At 39.4% G+C, this 18,857-nt stretch overlaps 1 protein-coding gene across 1 annotated transcript in view; it reads right to left on the reverse strand.

Moving 5' to 3' along the window:
• Nucleotides 1-6,507: 6,507 nt before the first annotated feature.
• LOC128744020 (protein bicaudal D) overlaps nt 6,508-18,857 on the reverse strand; it is a 44,818-nt gene continuing 32,468 nt past the window's right edge. The window contains exons 2-10 of the mRNA XM_053840760.1: nt 12,250-12,615; nt 12,050-12,187; nt 11,830-11,987; nt 11,461-11,768; nt 11,208-11,401; nt 10,933-11,144; nt 10,403-10,869; nt 10,169-10,343; nt 6,508-10,071 (exon numbers count right to left, since the gene is read on the reverse strand). Of these exons, the coding sequence (XP_053696735.1) occupies nt 9,936-10,071; nt 10,169-10,343; nt 10,403-10,869; nt 10,933-11,144; nt 11,208-11,401; nt 11,461-11,768; nt 11,830-11,987; nt 12,050-12,187; nt 12,250-12,615 (2,154 nt within the window). The 3' untranslated portion in view covers nt 6,508-9,935. The remainder of the gene's footprint in view (nt 10,072-10,168; nt 10,344-10,402; nt 10,870-10,932; nt 11,145-11,207; nt 11,402-11,460; nt 11,769-11,829; nt 11,988-12,049; nt 12,188-12,249; nt 12,616-18,857) is intronic.

Raw genomic sequence — 18,857 nt, forward strand, 5'->3', positions numbered from 1 at the left:
CCGCATGTTCAACCTGTTCATAGGACAGGCAACAAAATTCAACCCGACAAAATTTTTTTTCATCACTAGTTCATGATTTCGTTTGAACCGACGCACATGCAATACGAATAATTCGGTAAATTATTAGTTTAGTTTACGAAGCTGCTGAGCAAACCGTTCAACACGACGTTTGAACGTTGCTTTGATCTCAATGCACAAGCATATACCAACACATTATTCCTGGTATTGATTCTGCGTACGAAGGAGATAAAAAGAGAATGTGAAACAGCTTTTACTCGAAGGTGCGGGCGCATTATTGTCTCATTACTCGTTCATCTTCAGCATTGAACAACTTACTACCCCATATTCCTATGGCCTGCGCTTTGATTCCATTTTATCGAGTTACGAAGCTAATGAGCAAAACGTTCAATACGACGCTTGAACGTTGGTTTAGAGATTAGCACCAGGACAATGTATTGGTACGAAGGGGATGGCATGCATTATTCGCAAAATTTTCTCATTAACTCGTTCATCTTTAGCATTGAACAACTTACGCATATTGCTTGTGGTGCGTGTGGTGGTTATTCTTGAATTTGGTTCAATAGGTAAATTGAACGGAAAGTCTTAGGTTCGTAGTTAAAATTCAGAGACGGGTTTGCTGGTAAAGTAAACCGCCGTATTCCGTTGTTATTTAAATAATAGGGGTATTCCCGTAGCGCTTGTTATGTTGCGTATACGGAGTATTGCGTATTTATACTGCCGCTACTCTGCCGCTTCCATAGAAACCGGAACTGCTATGCGAATTGCGGCAGCATATACACGAAATACACCGTTTACGCAACATAGCAAGCGCTACGTGCATACACCTAATGTTTGTTTTATGAATAAAATATAGAATTTTGATAATAAAAAAAGCTGCGTATTAATTTGTATTTTTCGCTGGTTGAACAGGTAAGCTAAACCACCACGAGTCGCCACTGAGTGAAAGTATAATATGCTGCCAAACTTAAAAACAGAACGAGTAATATTATTGTAACAGAGTATCTTACTTAAAATATGCCAATTCAGTTTCCGCGATTATTTTCCGTACAATATGATGTTAGAATTATCGTTTATTGATTACCTTAAAATCAATATGCACAATACATTATAACAATCTATACCTATAAAAATGGATTTCTGTCTGTCTGTCTGTCCGTATGTTCCTTATAGAAACGAAAACTACTGAACCGATCGCCGTGAAAAATTGCATGTAGGGGCTTCTGGGGCCGGGGAAGGTTCTTATGATGGTTAGAGACCCCCACTAAGAGGGGGGGGGGGGCTCCCATACAAATCCATACCTATAAAAATGGATTTCGGTCTGTCTGCCCGTATGTTCCTTATAGAATCGAAAACTACTGAAACGATCGGCGTAAAAATTTGCATGTAGGTGTTTTGGGGCCGGGGAAGGTTCTTTTGATGGTTAGAGACATCTCCCCCCACTAAGAGGGGAAATGAAACTCTTCCATAAAACATTAGTCAATAACAAGACCACCAAAAACTATCAATAGTAACACTAGATGATTGAAGGCGAGACGGCCGCAGGCCGTATATTACACCCCTGAACTTGTATATTCACCCATGAACTTCTCAGAAACTTGCAAAACTCGAGATTGTGACAAAGGTCATCCGAGATTCACAATTTATGTACAACACAGTTTAATTTGTGGCAATACGAAGTTTGTCGGGTTAACTGGTATATTAATAAGAAACAACTTTAACCCATTATGACCCGGGTATACCTAAATTTGGACCAAATGAAGTGAAACTCTGTAATCTATTATATTATGGCTCGAATGTGTCGGGAAACGCAAAATCATCATTTGGAATGCTTTCAAGGCCAAAATATCGCAGGTTAAATATTTTATAGGCTCTGTTTCAAACAAACAAATTACAAAGTTTTTTACAGATTTCTTACCGAATTTTGTGATAGACTTTACATATAAATACTAATTTACATGTCAGGTAATGTTTCGTCACTAAATGTAGACTTTTCCATGCGTTTTGGAGACAAAAATTTTTTCGCCAATTTTTCAACTTTTTTTCCGCCATTTGTCACAACTTTGCACTGCTGAAAATACAGATGAAATGACAAAAACTGACAAATTATATCACACACACATCAGATTGATGTCTTATCTCTCTTGTAGTGATATATTAACAATGCTAACTATTGAAATTCAGCAGTAAACAGGTTTTGAAGACGAGGTATGATATATCATACGCTGGGTCATAATGGGTTAATTTGTTTATTTCAAAATAATCACCCTGTGCTAAGATACGCGCCTTTTCCAACGTTCCAGGAGTTTATCCATGATTGTCGCAAGCTCCTCTACGTTTATTTCGTTCCAAAACCTTCAAAAGAAATGGTTTCGGATGGTAGTCATTTATGCGTGGTTCTGCAGGCTTTGGACTTAAAGATGGACAATAGAAATTGGATGATTTGAGAGGTTTATCCTTTCATTCAAAAGCTCCGAAAAGGCAATTGCAAAAATTAATAGTAAAATTAAATTAAAAGTATCGCTCAGCCAAGATTCGATCATACGACGACTGGCTTGTTAGTTCACATACCTAGAAGCTAACTGGGCTAACTGGGTAACAACAACTAACAGTATTTTTTTTAATAAGCTACCATTATACCCTGCTTAAGCCCGCTGATTTTTTAGTTTGGTAAACGAGTAACGAACAGCGAACCTGGTATAGGTAAGTGTTGCTCCTCCACAAGATTTTCCTCCACATCCTGTCTCAAATCATGGCAGCGAGATGATGACCTCTTGAAATAGTTATTTGAAAGTAGCAAAATAAGATCTGCATGATGAAAAACCGATCATTTAGGTAGTTATGATGCTGTTTGACAGTATTAGTAAATTCAGACATTTCACAACTTTCGAATAGAAATTGTACAGTTTCGCTCAATTCATCACCGGATTGTCTTGTATATTTGTAAAATCCAAGCGATACGGCTTTTCCCTCTCGTCCAAACTCTTGGATTCGCTTATTGTGACAAACATAACATTCAGGGTCTTCGCACTGGCACGATGTTTCCCTAACAAAAAAGTTCAACAACAGTTCCGCGCGACAAACTCGTTTTCAGTCTGCAGGAATTTGACATCCCATTTGAACTAAATTTCCTGCGTATAAATATACATTACGGCGGACGAATCCAAGCATGGCAAAATTCTTGGAAGTTGCACTGACGTGTTCGTTGAGAGAAAGTTTGCAGTTCATTGTGACTCCCAAATTTTGTATCGATGTAATACGATCCAAACTGAAAACATTTACTCTGTGATCATAACCCAAGTAAAATTTTGGATTTTATTACACTCTTATGATGGCATTCAAGACCAAAATTAGTCATGAAGACCGCCATAAGAGTACAATAAAACCCAAGCTTGTTGCTTGGGAAGTCAGCTGCGTCCGCGCTTTAGTAAAACTTATTAGCATGTACTTTGTTGCGTTCATCACTGTGCCATTTAAGACACACCAACTGACTAGGCTGTCAACGCGTCAACTGTTTGCCGACGATCTGAAGCTGTATGCTAAAGTCGATAGTCCGTCCGACGCCGCGTTCCTGCAAGAGCAGCTGTTGATTTTTGCAAAATGGTGCACAGACAACCGCATGCTGCTAAATTCCGACAAATGTGAAATAATTACATTCTCAAGGAAATTGAACCCTCTCGTTTTCGACTACATTCTATCAGACGTGCCTCTACGCCGCGAAAACTGTGTTAAGGACTTGGGAATACTGCTTGACTCTAAGCTCGACTTCAAACAGCACATCGCATATATTGTCGATAAGGCCTGCAGGAATCTGGGATTTATCATGCGGATCGCCAAGAACTTCAACGACATCTACTGCCTCAAAGCTCTCTACTGTGCTCTTGTCCGGTCCAACCTTGAGTACTGTGCTCCTGTGTGGAGTCCGTACTACCAAAATGGAGTTGACCGAATCGAGTCAGTGCAGCGCCGATTCATACGTTTTGCACTTCGAAGATTGCCCTGGAACGACCCCTTTCAGCTGCCATGCTATGAACAACGCTGCAGACTCATCGATCTTGACTCGTTGACCACTCGTCGTGACGTGATCAGAGCAATGGCAGTCGCCGACATGCTGACCTCGAGAGTGGATTGCCCATGTCTACTCGCGAACCTCAACATATACGCCCAAAGTCGTGTTCTACGCAACGGTCCATTTCTGCGTGTACCGCATCGGCGAACCAACTATAGCACATTTAGCACAATCATCGGTCTGCAACGCCATTTCAATCGATTCACACATTGCTTCGACTTAAACGTCAGCCGCGAGGTACTGAAAACTCGTTTCCTGGCACTAGCACGTAGATTCTAGTTTAGGTGTATCAGTAGGGCCAGTAGGCCTGTTGATATTTTTTATACAAATAAACAAATAAACAAATAAACGCCTTGCCAACAAGCTAATAGTTCGCTAAATCGGCGGCTCAAGGTTTTCACGAGCAGGATGAAAGCAAGCAACCAAGATGACTACCTTGTGGCCTGTTTACCTGACTCGACCGATCATAATTTAACGACAGCTGATCTGTCCAATAGACATAACTTCAACCATGCAATAAACCAATGAGGAAAACTTAGCTTTTCAAACTTCTTCAGCTTTAACGACACTTTATGGAACGGTTTGGCAGAATCCTCTTGACATCGCTTCTTTAAACTAGAGTTGAGCGTCAGCCACGTAGCTAGAGGTGGGGGCCAGGAGCCCTATCTTGGCTTCTAATCCATTATAGGCATATCTTACTGCTTATAAATATAATACATCACAATGCATTTAATGTATTGTAGTTCTAAACGCAAAAATATGCACATAAAACAGTTAAAATCAAAATTGGGCCCCCGGGCCCCCCCTTCTGGCTACGTGGCTGTTGAGCGTACTCGTGTATACCATAAGATTTGTGGTAGTGGTGGAGCGATTTTCCATAAAGCAGTGTTTCACGTATTATGGGTTCAGCTGCAGAGTATGTACTTTCTATCGTGAGTCAGAAGTTTGAATGCTTTTGCTGGACACCAGAGAATCGAACAAACGTATTAAACAAAAAAAAAAGGAATTTGGACAAACACTTTTTGCCCAATGAGTGAGAAAATGGCAAGCCAGCCTTCAGCGTTGAAAAATCGTCAGAGATAGAATGGATCCGACTTAACCTCTACCACAGACAAACAGACATAACACTCGTTTTCCATTCATCGTACCGATTAAACCGTCATTTCAAATTTGAGCTTAGTTGGGAATGTCTCCGTTTTGGTCAAAGTGGCGCTTTTTGACGAAAGAAGGGGAATTCCTCATAAAAAATACTTGCTACTTCGAGGGATACCCAAATTGCTATTTGATATTTAGGAATGTCGATCATAGATGGTGCTAGTGTTCAGGCTAAATTTGAGGTACGATAATTTTTGTTGATTTTTCTTCCTAGAGTTATGTCTGTTTGTCTGTGCCTCTACCTTATGGTTTCCGACTGTCACCACTAAATCGCCGGGCCGCTTTAGTCATTATTTACTGCACGCAGTTGGAATGCGCGATGTAATTATCCGGTTCGCTGTTGGGCCTCAAGCAGATTCCACATAGAAAGATTTGGTCGAAAGAGAAAGTTTGACAACCACTTGTTTGAGCGAGTCACAATCATCTGGATGTACTGGAGTACTACACCTCCCACCATGGCTCATAACTGCGGCAAAGTAGCTAATATGTCCACAGTTGATGATATATTTTCAAAAATCAACAGATTTCAAACAAATTTGAGATATTTGGCAACTTTATCTAAAAAAGCCATATCTCGGTCCCCCAAGGAACTCCGGAATAACTCCGGGACCATATGACATATGATCATTATCTATAGATATTATGAAAATAGAAAATATTTTCGGCAAAATTCCCAAATTTGGTGAAAAAATATTGAAAAATAAAAAAGTTATGGCCATTTTAGTGAATTTTGCGGCGCTAAAAATGATGTAAACCTTAGAGGGGTTAAGATCGAGATTACTTTATATCAGTTAGTCAGCTGCAATAAATCGTTCGACGTATCCAGTCGCGTAGTTTGCGTTATTAAAATATAAGTGTCGTATTTAACACTCCGGGGTTTTACTGTGCCCGCCGATATCACCAGCGACCATAGGTCGAAGAAGTTATTTTGTACAGGGAGAGCGGAAACGAGAACTAAATATCAGACTGCCCTGATAAAGAACAGGTCGGTGTTAAAATTGGATAGCGCATTCGACCGGAGTCTGACAGCTGTAGATTCAAGTCTCTTCGGTCCAGTCAATTATTTTTTAAGTTTGCAGCACATCATTCTCCCCATTTCTTTTAATTTTCGTTTTTTACACAAACACATTTACCGCTCCCATAAGAAAATTAACATAGCTTTTTACAAATGACTATTTAAAAGTGAATAATAAATAACATGAGGCGTAAACAAAACAAATTCTTTTCGTTCTAAATAGGTAGTAACAATCGATAGCTTCCTGTATTTTTATGTTATCTTTTCATCCTCTGTACGAGTTTTACAATATAGTTTATCATAGATTACGTTTATTTCCAATGAGATACAATAAATTATTAGTATGAAGCAAATAATAATTATTCGCTTTAATATTGGTATCCAATATATAAAAGACCTGCGCTGTTACTACACGGCGTCTGACTCGGGGAAAGACTTGAATAGCGAACAGATAACGAATAGTTGGAAAGCTGCAAACCAATATATTAACGGCGCTTTTACTTGCTCTAATTATAATAGCTCATAACCGAATACATCTAGGTAACCAAACTCGTTTGCTGTGAGAAATCTTACTAGAACTATGCGTTCAAACTTAAACTGTTCACTGCATGCATGCAATCAACCAACTGAGTACCTGTAAATTGATATTTAGAATATTTCCTGCTTCTTGTTGCCATTCGTTTTACTTTTCAGTGTTAATAGTGAAAGGTTTCGGGACGAGCCTGTAATCTGTACGGTACTTCATCTGGATTTGGGGCTTAATCAGAGGAAAACATGTAACTGCTACTGTCTGTTATATTTTACCGGAAATGAGTATTCACTCGAACAACGCTGCTTTCTACGGGCTGTTTGAAAATTGGATGCTGAAACTATTATGCTACGTTTGGCATACTAACTACTACTACTATTACTACTACTATCAGTTTAACAGATGAATGGAAAGAGTTCTACAGAGCGGTGAATAATCTCAATGCCACTGCTGTGGGTCGATCAAGATGCTATCTACAAAAAATAATTCGTAAGCTGTTGGTATTTTACTGCTGTTGTGTGGCTAAAGTTCCCAATGTCACTGATCGGAAGTAGTAATAAATTTGACCAGAATATCCTTAGTCTGGTACTTATAAAACATGTGTGACGAATAACACTACAATTAATTTTGAGGCCAAACTTATTACCTACTGTACGGTTCTGTAGTTGGTTATGGCTATTAAAATCTCTACTGTGTTGTATTCTTGTATTTTGCTATGCTGGACAGCTACATTACATTTTTAGATTTTTGTGTGTGTCAAATGGAGCTGGTTGTGTCGGTTCTTGCCTATCTTGCAATTCAATCCATCCTCGCTGGGACACGACGAGTTCCTTGGAAAGAAAACATTGCTTTTTTTTAAACTTCCATTCATCCCATAATTGCTTATGTCATTTCTATAACAAGCCAATAATAAGCTGCGATGAAACCAAACATAATAGAATAATCTGTGAACGAAACACTGCCTAATTTTCAGTGAGTGATAATATAATCAAACACAAACTTATTCAAAAAAAGCTGCGTTCTTTTACATTTACTAGTAACAGTCAACAGTTACAAACAATCAGCAATAAGGATTATTGATTTTCTACAAACACACACACTTAGGTATCATATTTGTTTTACTTTTACTTTGTTTTCGTAAAAAGGGACGGTAAATAATTTATTTTATTATTGGTTTGTTTACTTCTCGAATTTGAGTTGCTTTGTGATTTCGTTACAGTGACTCAGCTGCTGGACCATTTATATTGGGCAAACAGGAAAGACATTCCCAAAGATATTAGTTTATTTTTTGCTTCAGTGAGTCACCGTTCAATATACCTAATTTAAATTCAGATTTTATCAATTAAATTCTTGATAAATAAATAAATGGCTCGGTAATTTTCATCGTTTTATTCGTGTTCTGTGCCTTCCGACACAAATTAATTTCATTCTCACTGTGCTCTTTAATTAGTTGGAAAAACATGACTTTTCAGTTAATAGTTAATCTGGACGCTTTCTGATTAGATTTCTTACCTAACAACTTTTCGCATCGAAAAAACATCATTCGTAACGTTAGGACAGAATTGTGATGCTCGTCGCAGTGAATGTTATGCCGTGGTCACGCACATAGTTACTAATGTCATCATTTTCAACGGTGTCAAACATAAACGCCAATCGGGTGGTAAAATTATTTGATTAGATGCTTCTTGTTGGTTGGAGGATTTTCAAATCATAGTTTATACTCTCATGAGCTGAGTTCGTTGCTATCATATTAGTACGGTGCAAAAAATATTAAAAAGCTTGCATTTCGATTCCAAGGAAAAGTCTGTTGTTGTTATAGCTCTACGTCTAACTATTCAGGATGACCACCTTCTATTGATGTGACCTTTAATTCAGAGCCCAGCATACTTAAGATAAATTAAGCAATCAATAATGCTCTCTAGAATGAGTGAATAGTTGCAATACTCTACTTGAACTATTAGACTACGACAAAGTGTTCATTATTTAAAAACTACTAATTTAGTTTGCGTCTAATATTTTCTTCAACCCTATTGAATTTCATGGTTCATTCGGAACATCAATGTACAAAGAGTCAATTTTAAACTGTAATATTTAAAAGCAAAATATAAAAACAACTACCGTGTGGAATACAAATTAGCATTTTAAATAATGCTAATCTGTTTGTGAATTAAATCTTCTGGTCAAAAAAGCTGCTTCTTTTTATAGCTTGCAGGTCATTCAAGGCTGCCTTCGCCGTACCCCATTAAAAGTCTTCGTAAAATTTAGTCCTTCGTCAAAAAAATAGTTGCTTAAAAAGTTATCATATTTCTGCTTATTATTTTGGAGTCTAATCAAAGATAATTTTACCACAATCAGAAACTGAGCTGGTAATTAAATTAAGAAAAAAGTCTTTATTGCACAAAAACTACGAACACAACATTTGTGAACAATAGTGTCTACATTGATCGGATGCTATAAATAAAATTATTGTTTGACAATAATGTAATAGTCATTTGTTTTCTGCTTGATCCTATAAAGTATTTCACTACAATTGGCTTAATTGTGACGACCCTGGTTGGCATGTCATTCATTCGTACAGCTGCGTCGCTTGATTTCGTCTGTGTATTTCAGGACAGAATAATCTTTCCCCTTACCCATATATTCAAGTGATAATAGTTCTAAATGGTTAGCCGTTGTAATATGTATATTGTAATCTTATATCAAAATAAATTAACGATATACTTTCACACATTCTTCTTATTTCATATGCCCCTGTGGGGATGTGGGCCAGACTTCTCTTCTGCTACAATATTAGTAAAAATATATGCCCTCTTCACACACTCGCACTCGCTATCTGTCTGTGGCATTCCAAGTTCACCTACAACAGTCCGATGTGTATAGTACAAAAACGGAAACAGAGGTGGTGAGAGTAGTCCACATCCACCGCGGATCAGGTGAACGAACATAGTCCGAAAATGGATGGAAAGATTCATCGTATCGTCGTTTACCGGAAGAAATAATTGCAAGCGGAGCTAGATGGGACCGCCGAAGACGACGACGATGACGACGATGACGACGATGATGATCATGGAAACGACTGATCGTGCTGTTTACAGCTTCAGCATTGTATAAATAAAGGCTAAGATCTTACGCTGTACGCTAACCTTATGTTAGAAGAATGCTTGGTTCGGATTGTTGTTGCTGTTGTTCGGATTCTGGTTGCTACTACGGGCAGGGACTCCGCGGCTGAAGGCTGACTTACCGCCACCTCGTGCTGGCATTACCGGTCGTCGATGGCGCATTTCACTAAAATATAAAAAAAAGCAAAATTACAAATGCCAATTTCGAACTAGGTAATGCTTAAACTAAATTATGTACGCACAATAAATACGTTTTGACTTACCGATCCATCTCCAAATCCTCCAGTTTTTGTGTAAGGCTCAACTTTTGCTGCACAGCCAATCGTAGAAGTTGGTTGAGCGTCTTCTTCTCTTCCTCTGCTGCCGATAAAGCTTTGGTTAGCTCGTCGACCTGACCAACGTACTCCTCGCATCGAGCGGCAAACATTGCACGGAGACCTATAAACAAAACGGCTTTAATTATTTCCGACTTCATAGCAAACACTTGCGATAATTACTTGAGAACGTAGCAGCATCTTCCTTCAGAATCCTCAACTCGTTTCGTAACTTAGACATGGTGTCACTTACAACCAGCTTCTCGTTTTCGTACTTGGATTTCAAGTTGGTCAGCGCCACTTCGGCGGTGTTCTTGTTCGACTTAAGTACTGTTCTCAAGGTAGCTATCTGCTCCCGTTTCGTCGACAGCAAGCTCTTGAGTTTGATAATTTGTTCATGCAGATCGGCATTCTCCTCTTTGGTGTCCTTGTCGCCAGCGGCCACATCCGACACCTTATCCTTGTTGAGCTCGATAGTATGTTCGACGGCCGTTTTGAGATATTTAATCTGATCGCTGATGGTGTCGACGTACTTTTTGATCTCAACAGCATCGCTCAATGCTTGCAAATCCTCGAAGACGTGCGGCCTCGAAGTTAGTATGTCGGACTTGAGCTGCGATTGGATGGCCGAAAGAGAATCATTGTCAAAGCTGCAAGTTAGAAACATTTGTTAGTTGAAATTAATGAAATGCTTGTAAGATAAAATTACAAACCTTAGATCGTCATTCTTGTGATCTAATAAAACACGGTTCGGTGTTTCGCCATTAACAGTACAAACGAGATGATACAGTTGAGCGAGATCGTCACTAAGTGATACCAAATTACTTCTGGTTGAGTTGAGACTTTGGCCGGCATTCTGCGACAAGGTTGTTAGTACTTGTACATCGCTGTGAAGGTCTAATGACTTTTGTTCAGTGGAAAGTAGCTAGTAATTGAATAATCAATTATATAAAACGATTATCATGGATTAAAAGAACTCAACAATTACCTTATTCTTTAGATTGGTAATTTCATTACGCAATACAGCCATCGCATCTGAACAGTTAATGCCTTTTTGCAACTCAACAAGATCTGCTTTCAGCGTATCGATCTCCTTCGAACTAAGTGCAAACCAGTTGGAGTACATTAAGATTGCTTCGTTCAACTTGTCATTCATCACCTTGTCCTTATTGTTGGAAACGTCTAAAAATGAATTCTTACTAAGCAAACGTTAATTTAAAATGATTTTATACCAAGCTTACTTGCAAACTTATCCTCTGCAGCGATTTGTTTCTTGAGATTCTGCAGGGCATCGACGTGGGCAGCCAGAAGCATAAGTTTGGCCATAAAGTTTTGCAGTTCGTTTTGGCTCTTATCTAGGTTTTGTTGCGCATCACGCAGATTAGCGGTTAAGCAAATCTTTTCGTTCTCCATTGATTCCAGTTGTTTTTCCAGCTTCTTCAGCTCGTTCAAATGAATCTCCGAGAACAAGTCAACCTTGGTACCGTCCGGGGACTTCAGATCTGCCGTTTCCGCTTCCAAGGTTTCCAACCGTTTCAGTGTTGAGTCTCTGTAATTGCGATAAAAAAAGTTTAATAAACATAATTGAAATGAGTTAATGATATGTATACTTCAGCGTGGGCATTTCATCTTCACAATCACTGCTATTCAGAGTGCTTTCCTCCATTCCACGTATACTGATTGCCAAATTGCTAATATTGTACATCGATTCTCGATTGATATGTGTATCAAGCTCCTTCTTCAGTGCATATTTGGTTTCACGTTCGATCTGTAACGAGGAACGAGCCATGATTGAGTGATAATCTCCAGTTCATACAAGACAATGCATACTTGTAGAGCAGTCAATGCTTCCTCCATCTGTTTTTCGGCTATTTTCTTCAGGCTAGCCAATTCCTCTACCTGCGAGTTGAGCAACTCAATTTCTTCCGAAAGTCTTCGGATTTCGTGTTTGGCACCTTCAAATTCTACCTGTTATCGAAAGAAAAATACTTAAAACTTGCTACCTGATCAAAATAATTTCAAAATTATACCTGTGAGCTCCTTAAGCTGGACACCTGCTTTTGCAGCGAAATATTTTCCTCCTCCAATTCACTGTAGTCACTCAGCATCCGGGTCTCCCGGTACTTCATGTCTTTGAGTTCGGCCTTCAGCCGAGCTCGTTCGGCTTCGGCACCGGATTTATCGCGACCTATTTCGGAATTTTCCTGCAACATCCGGTCCCGTTCGTTCGTAACCCGTTCCAGCTCGTGTCGCAGCTGTTTGGTTTCATTTTCGAGCTCCAAAATCTGCAGGTTAAGCGACGTTTCCATCGCGGCGGATTCGTTGAGCAGGGCATCTTCCTGTTCGATGCCACTCTTGGTGGTAACTTGCTGTGTCTTTTGAAATTTTTGCAGCGCCTGTAAAAAACAACGGAACAGAAAAGGGCATATGAATTGTGAATACTTGTGCCATTTGTTAGCAGCTCGCAGAGAATCGACTCGCATAATTCAGGTACATGTGACGATGATGATGAATGAGGTGCTTTCACATAGTATCCGGCAGTATGCATCCACCGTGAGCACAGTGTAGACGCTGTAGGTACCTGCGGAATGGTTTATCACTATTAATGACAAACTAAGAGTGTGCTTCAGCACCTTCTCCAATTGCAATTGCTTGTGGCGTCCTCAGAGGGATGGCAAAAGCACAGAACTATAAATGGAACCGCAAAAGGCTTGCTACGTATGCAAAAAGGAAGCACTTTAAGTTTTTTTTCCAGTTGGTAACAATTTACTGTTTGAATTCGAGATTGTTCATGTGCGAGAGAACAGGCTTAGTGGAAAAATAATGCTTATGAAGGTTGAGTCTCGTAAGCCAACTTCCCGAACATTGCATCTAAAATATCACCATTGTTCAAGGATATATTTAGTGCAAGTGCAATAAAAGTCTCACACCAGTGGATTACATATATAAAGTACAGGGATAAGTACTTTTTAATTTCAAAGTTCTGTTCTATAGCAATTGAAATCCAGTCAACGCGTTTCTTATTAGCTATCAAACACGATTACCCATAGTTTTCGTCAATTTTAAATTTCTAATTAGAAAAACCAAACGCGTCAGTCAACAGAGAACATTTGAATCACTTACATTGATCAATCCAATTTTGATTTATTACAACATTTAACATGACAAATTTGCGTGAAACATGCTCCCTTCAACAACACATTATATTCTCAGTCTCTGATCAGCAATAATCTAGTTGTTGACCGATCCCGCCGAGTCATTTCCCATCTCGTACGATTCGTACTCCTGGACAAGCTCCCGCAGTTTTTGTTCAGCTTCCGTAAACTCCCGTTCTTCCATTCCTTCTCCGGTGTACCAATGCAAAAAAGCCTTCCGTCGATACATAACACCGAATTGATCCAGCAAGCGGTTGAAAAGCTGCGTAATGGCGGTTGTGTTGGCTATGAACGTTGCTGCCATTTTCATGCCCCGCGGTGCTATGTCACAAATGGCTGACTTTACGTTATTTGGTATCCAAGGGACGAAACAGCTGCTGTTTTTCTGCTTGATATTGACCATCTGCTCCTCCACGTTCCGAGTTGAGACGCGACCCCGAAACAGTGCAGCAGCAGTGAGATACTTTCCCTTGGTAGGACAACAGGCAGCCATAAGGTTCCGCTCGTCGAATATCTGATAAACCAGTTCCGGTACGGACAGCTGTTTGTAACACTGATTCTCCTTTGACGTTAACGGAGCTATTCCTGGGACGAAAAAATGCAGTTTTCGATAGGGAACCATGTTGGTGAGAAGTTTTCGCAAATCCGAATTCAGCTGTCCAGGATAGCGAAAACTGCATGTAATTCCTGACATTGCCATCGATATGAGGTGATTCAAATCGTCTAAGCTCGGTTTATCTACTCGCAAAGTATGCATACTTATATCGTATAACGCTTCATTGTCGAGACAAAACGTTTCATCACTACAATCGATCATTGTACTCAGCGTGAATACAGCGTTATATGGTTCAACAACAACCTCTGAAACCTGTAGGTAAGGTAATATGTACGTTTATTTTTGGTTAGTACCGGGCATCGAGGAAAGCATACCTTAGGAGATGGAATAACACTAAACGTGTTCAGTATTTTCCGTGGATATTCGTCTTTCAAATTCTCCATCATAAGCGTTCCCAATCCCGAACCCGTGCCTCCGCCAATGGAATGCACCAGCTGAAATCCCTGAAAGCAGTCACAGCTCTCTACCATTTTCCGCGTAACGTTCATCAAGCGATCCAGCATTTCTGCACCTTCGGTATGATAACCACGGGCCCAATTGTTTCCCGCTCCCAGAACTCCACTGACGAAGCTTTCCGGCGAAAAGAGTTTCCCGAAACGACTACAGCGCAGTCCATTCAAAGTGCCCGGTTCCAGATCGGCAAATATTGCTCGGGGAACAAAATTGCAGCAAGGCGCTTCCTCGAAGTAAACGTTAATCCGCTGTAGCGGCAGAAAGTGCTTCCCGACGAACTGGCCGCGCTCATTGAGGCAGTGCTCTTCGCAAATGGTTTCCCAAAAGCTGTCGGCAATCCGGTTTCCACACTGTCCCAAATGAAGAGCGATTATTTCACGCATTACAAAAAATTTTGAAACTTTTGGACCGAAAGAAATTTTATTGATTTTTTGTCTTGCCGAAAAGTTTAATGCATATGACGTGTGTTTCCGGCGCGGCCTACTTAAAAATGTAAAGGACGAAACGGGCAAAAATTGGTAGAATCAAGTTTGAATTTAATTCTTCAATCATGTAGGTATTTATAAATTTCAACACCATTTTGTAGGTATGTAGGTATGTGTATGATACGGCATGTTGCTCATATCTCGTTTTCCTCATTTTTTTTTTCAGCTGTCAAAATGGCGTCGAGACAAGAGGAGCACCATAATCAAAATACAAATTGTTTCCACGCCAACTTGAAAAAATAGCTAAAACTAGTCAAATCTGCTGTGACAATACCGAAACGAGGATGCAGCGAACGGAAGAAGAGTGCCCGGACGAACCAAAAAGATTCGCACATAATCTCTGGGATTCCTCGTATTGGAATCGTGTAGAGAAACCCTGCATAAGAATGGTTTTCTTAAAGAATCTGGATTCTTGTATGAGAATCCAAAAGGCGAATCTCCAGGATATCTATAACTCGATACGAGGAATTCCCTTTACTGTGAAATATGAATCCTCGGGATTCTGAAAGCAGGAACCCAGTATGTGTTAGTAAGGGTGGCCTGCTTTTTCCAATGTATTCCAAACTTTCCATCAGAGATGGCAGAAAATGTCGGGAATATCGCACAAAATAGTGCAAAGAGCCAAATTGAGCCAACATGTTAATGTACCTATAACGGGTGGCAACTAAAATTTTGGAAGTTTTTCGAGGCCCCTATACTCAACAACAAACGGGCTGAGAGAGGAATGAGAGTGTGTATGTGTTAGCTCTTTCTCTCCTCTTTCTGTCAGTATTTTTTGTTTTGTTTATGCTGGCCAAGTCTTGCTTAAAATGGCGTCAAAACAAGAAGCATTCCACAAGCGCGTTGTACACTTCTACGAACTTCCACCGAAATCTCGGGAAAAGACGCCCAACAAACTATTCGCAAGCAAGGTGGTGGAAGACCAGCCAAAATTATGGACGTAGAAGGACATCGTTCTCTTTCTCATTTCTTCAACAACAAGCCCTCTGGTTTAGCTATCCATTAAGATGCACCAGACGAATGTTTGAAGAAAATTTTGATCCCGTTTCTACAAAAATATCATACAGATTGACAATACGTGTTTTGGCCGGATAGAGCATCACCGCATTACGCCAAAAAAACTCAATCGTTCATGACTACTCATTCGATTCCATTTTTACCCAAAAACCACGACCCCAAAAAATCTGTCTCAGTGCGCCCAATCGAAGATTTCTTCGGGATTTTGAGTTCCTCGATGAACAAAAATAACTGATGAGCCACGAATTGCAAACAGTTGATTGGTAGAATCATTAGATGCATACGCAAAGTTGACATGACGGTCGTACAACGCTCCTGTTTCGACGTCTAACGAAAGCTTCGCCGATTACGGCTAACAGCCGATTACGGACCGTTTTCAAATGTACACTATTTTTTTTTCAATAATGGATAATGTATTTTTAATTTCGGTAAATCAGATCTTCTTCATGTATCTTTTTTTGACAGCTTGAGAAAAAAATTCCAAAATTTTAGGTGTCACCCGTTAACGGGAAACTAGCAGTCATTAACGTTTCGTCGGAAAGCCCAATTTCGGAAGCAGTTTTTCGGCCCAAAAGCGGGATTCTGTTTATAAAAATGTAAACACTGAATTCTTCTTGCCAATCTGAACACAGCGAATATATTTTCATAAACAGAATTTTTGTTTCAAACAAAAAAACTGCTTTTGAAATAGGCAGAATCGATGACGACTAATTTCACCTTAAGGTTTCAGTGACACCGAAAAAACAAGTGTAACAGCACGGCCAAAGTAAAAGCGCGTAAGTTGTACATGACATGGTTGACCAAGTTTGATACGTTAAAGCGGATTACAAGGAACTCCCAGCTTAACCCGAAAAGTAAAATTTAAGATAAGTTCAAGCAAAAAAATTAGTGAAGGTTCCCAAAAATATGTCATTACGGGAATATGGTTCAGAATGCTAACACCGAGCACGTTGTACCCAAGAAAAAAAGTCTTTAAACTCACCGGGATTGCACCCAATTAAACATATGATATTGAGCTATCGTTAAGCGAAATTTAAAAAAATCTCAGATCGTCACAGAATATGTACACTACTTAGTCGCACGCCTTAGCTTTTTAATAGCGGTCGGAATGGACGATTGAACACAGAAAGTTTGGTTTGACCTCAAGTGGAATGTAAAACGATAAAGCTTGTTGTATGTCTTTCGGCGTGAAACAGCTTAACAAAATTAATAATTTGTAATCACTATTTTTATTACTATTTTCAAAGGGAATCAACAAAATTTATTGCTTGATGGTTTACTAATCCAGTGGTAAGAAAGTATTGCCTAAATCAAATTGTGAACGTATAGAACTAACTAAATACCGCTACTTAAATACTGCTATCAGATACAATCGAGAAACTTAACCTGAAATAAAGAAATTCTGGAAGTTTGGTTGAAAATCGGCTAATAGAAAGCACCAATCGTAGCATTAACATTTCATTCATAAATTAAAGTACTAATTAAATTCAATTGAAGGATATTTTAATCAATCAAAAATCCATTGGCGGGCGTCACTTCGGTATTTTGGCTCGATATGAGGGGTCTCTTCGGTGTTATTTTGGTTCGAGTTCTCCAGTTCCGGCTCCTGGTTCGTCGACAGAAAGCTCTTGAGCTCTCGATAATTTGACGCATCCTCTCTCATAATACTCAGCTCGTTTCGTAACTTAAACATGGTGTCTCTTACAACCAGATTCTCATTTTCGTGATTGGATAGCAAAGTATCGATTACTTTTCTGATGTTGTTCATTTCCAATGTATGTGCTGCGTTCAACTTAACTAAATGTTCCTGTCTCCTCGACAGCAAATTCTTGAGTTCAATAATTTGTTTATGTAGGTTGGCATTCTCCTCTTCGGTATCTTTATTGGCAGCAGTCGCATCTGGTTTACCCTTGTTGAGATCGACAATATGTTCCACATACGTTTTAAGATATTTAATCTGATCGCTGATAGCATCGACATACTTTTTGATTTCAACAGCGTCACTCAATGCTTGCAAATCCTCCAAGATGTTTGGCCTCGAAGTTAGGATTTCGGACTTGAGCGATTGGATGGCCGAACGGGCATTATTATCAAAGCTGCAAATTAGGAACATTTATCAGATGAAATTAGTCAAATGCCCTTTTTCACAAACAAACCTTAGATCGTCATTCTTATGATGTAATAAACCCAGTTTTGGTGTTTGGCCATTAGCAGTACAAACGATATGATTCAGTTGAGCAAGATCGTTACTAAGTGATACCAAATTACTCCTGGTTGAGCTGAGGCTTTGGCCGGCATTCTGTGACAATGTTATTAGCCCTTGCACAACATTGTGTAGGTCTAATGACTTTTGTTCAGTGGAAAGTACCTAGTGCAGTAAAGGAATAATCAATTAAAACCATTCATAAATTCAATAACTCAACTACTACCTTGTTCTTCAGACACGTAATTTCGTCCACTACCATCGCATCTGCACAGTTAATGTCTTTCTTTAACTTTTCAAGATCTCCTTTCAGCAGTGGAAACCAGTTAGCGTGCATTGAAATTGCTTCGTTCAACTTGTCGTTTATCATTTTGTCCTTATTGTTGGAAACGTCTAGAAATCAATTTTTTATGCAACGCTAATGTAAATTTTTTTATACCAAACCTACTCGCCAACTCTTCTTCTGCAGCGATCTGTAGTTTGACATTCTGCAGGGCATCGACGTGGGCAGCTAGAAGCGTAAGTTTGGCCATAAAGTTATGCAGGCCGTTTTGGCACATATCTAAGATCTGTCGCGCATCACATTCGCAAATCTTTCCATTCTCCATTGATTCCGATTATTTTTTCCAATTTATTCAAATATATTACACTTAGAATTTAGGCGGAACCTCAAAAAACTTAGAAAACAGTTGAACAGTTGAAATATGAA

This window comes from Sabethes cyaneus, chromosome 3, assembly GCF_943734655.1.
Source record: "Sabethes cyaneus chromosome 3, idSabCyanKW18_F2, whole genome shotgun sequence".
NCBI lineage: Eukaryota > Metazoa > Arthropoda > Insecta > Diptera > Culicidae > Sabethes > Sabethes cyaneus.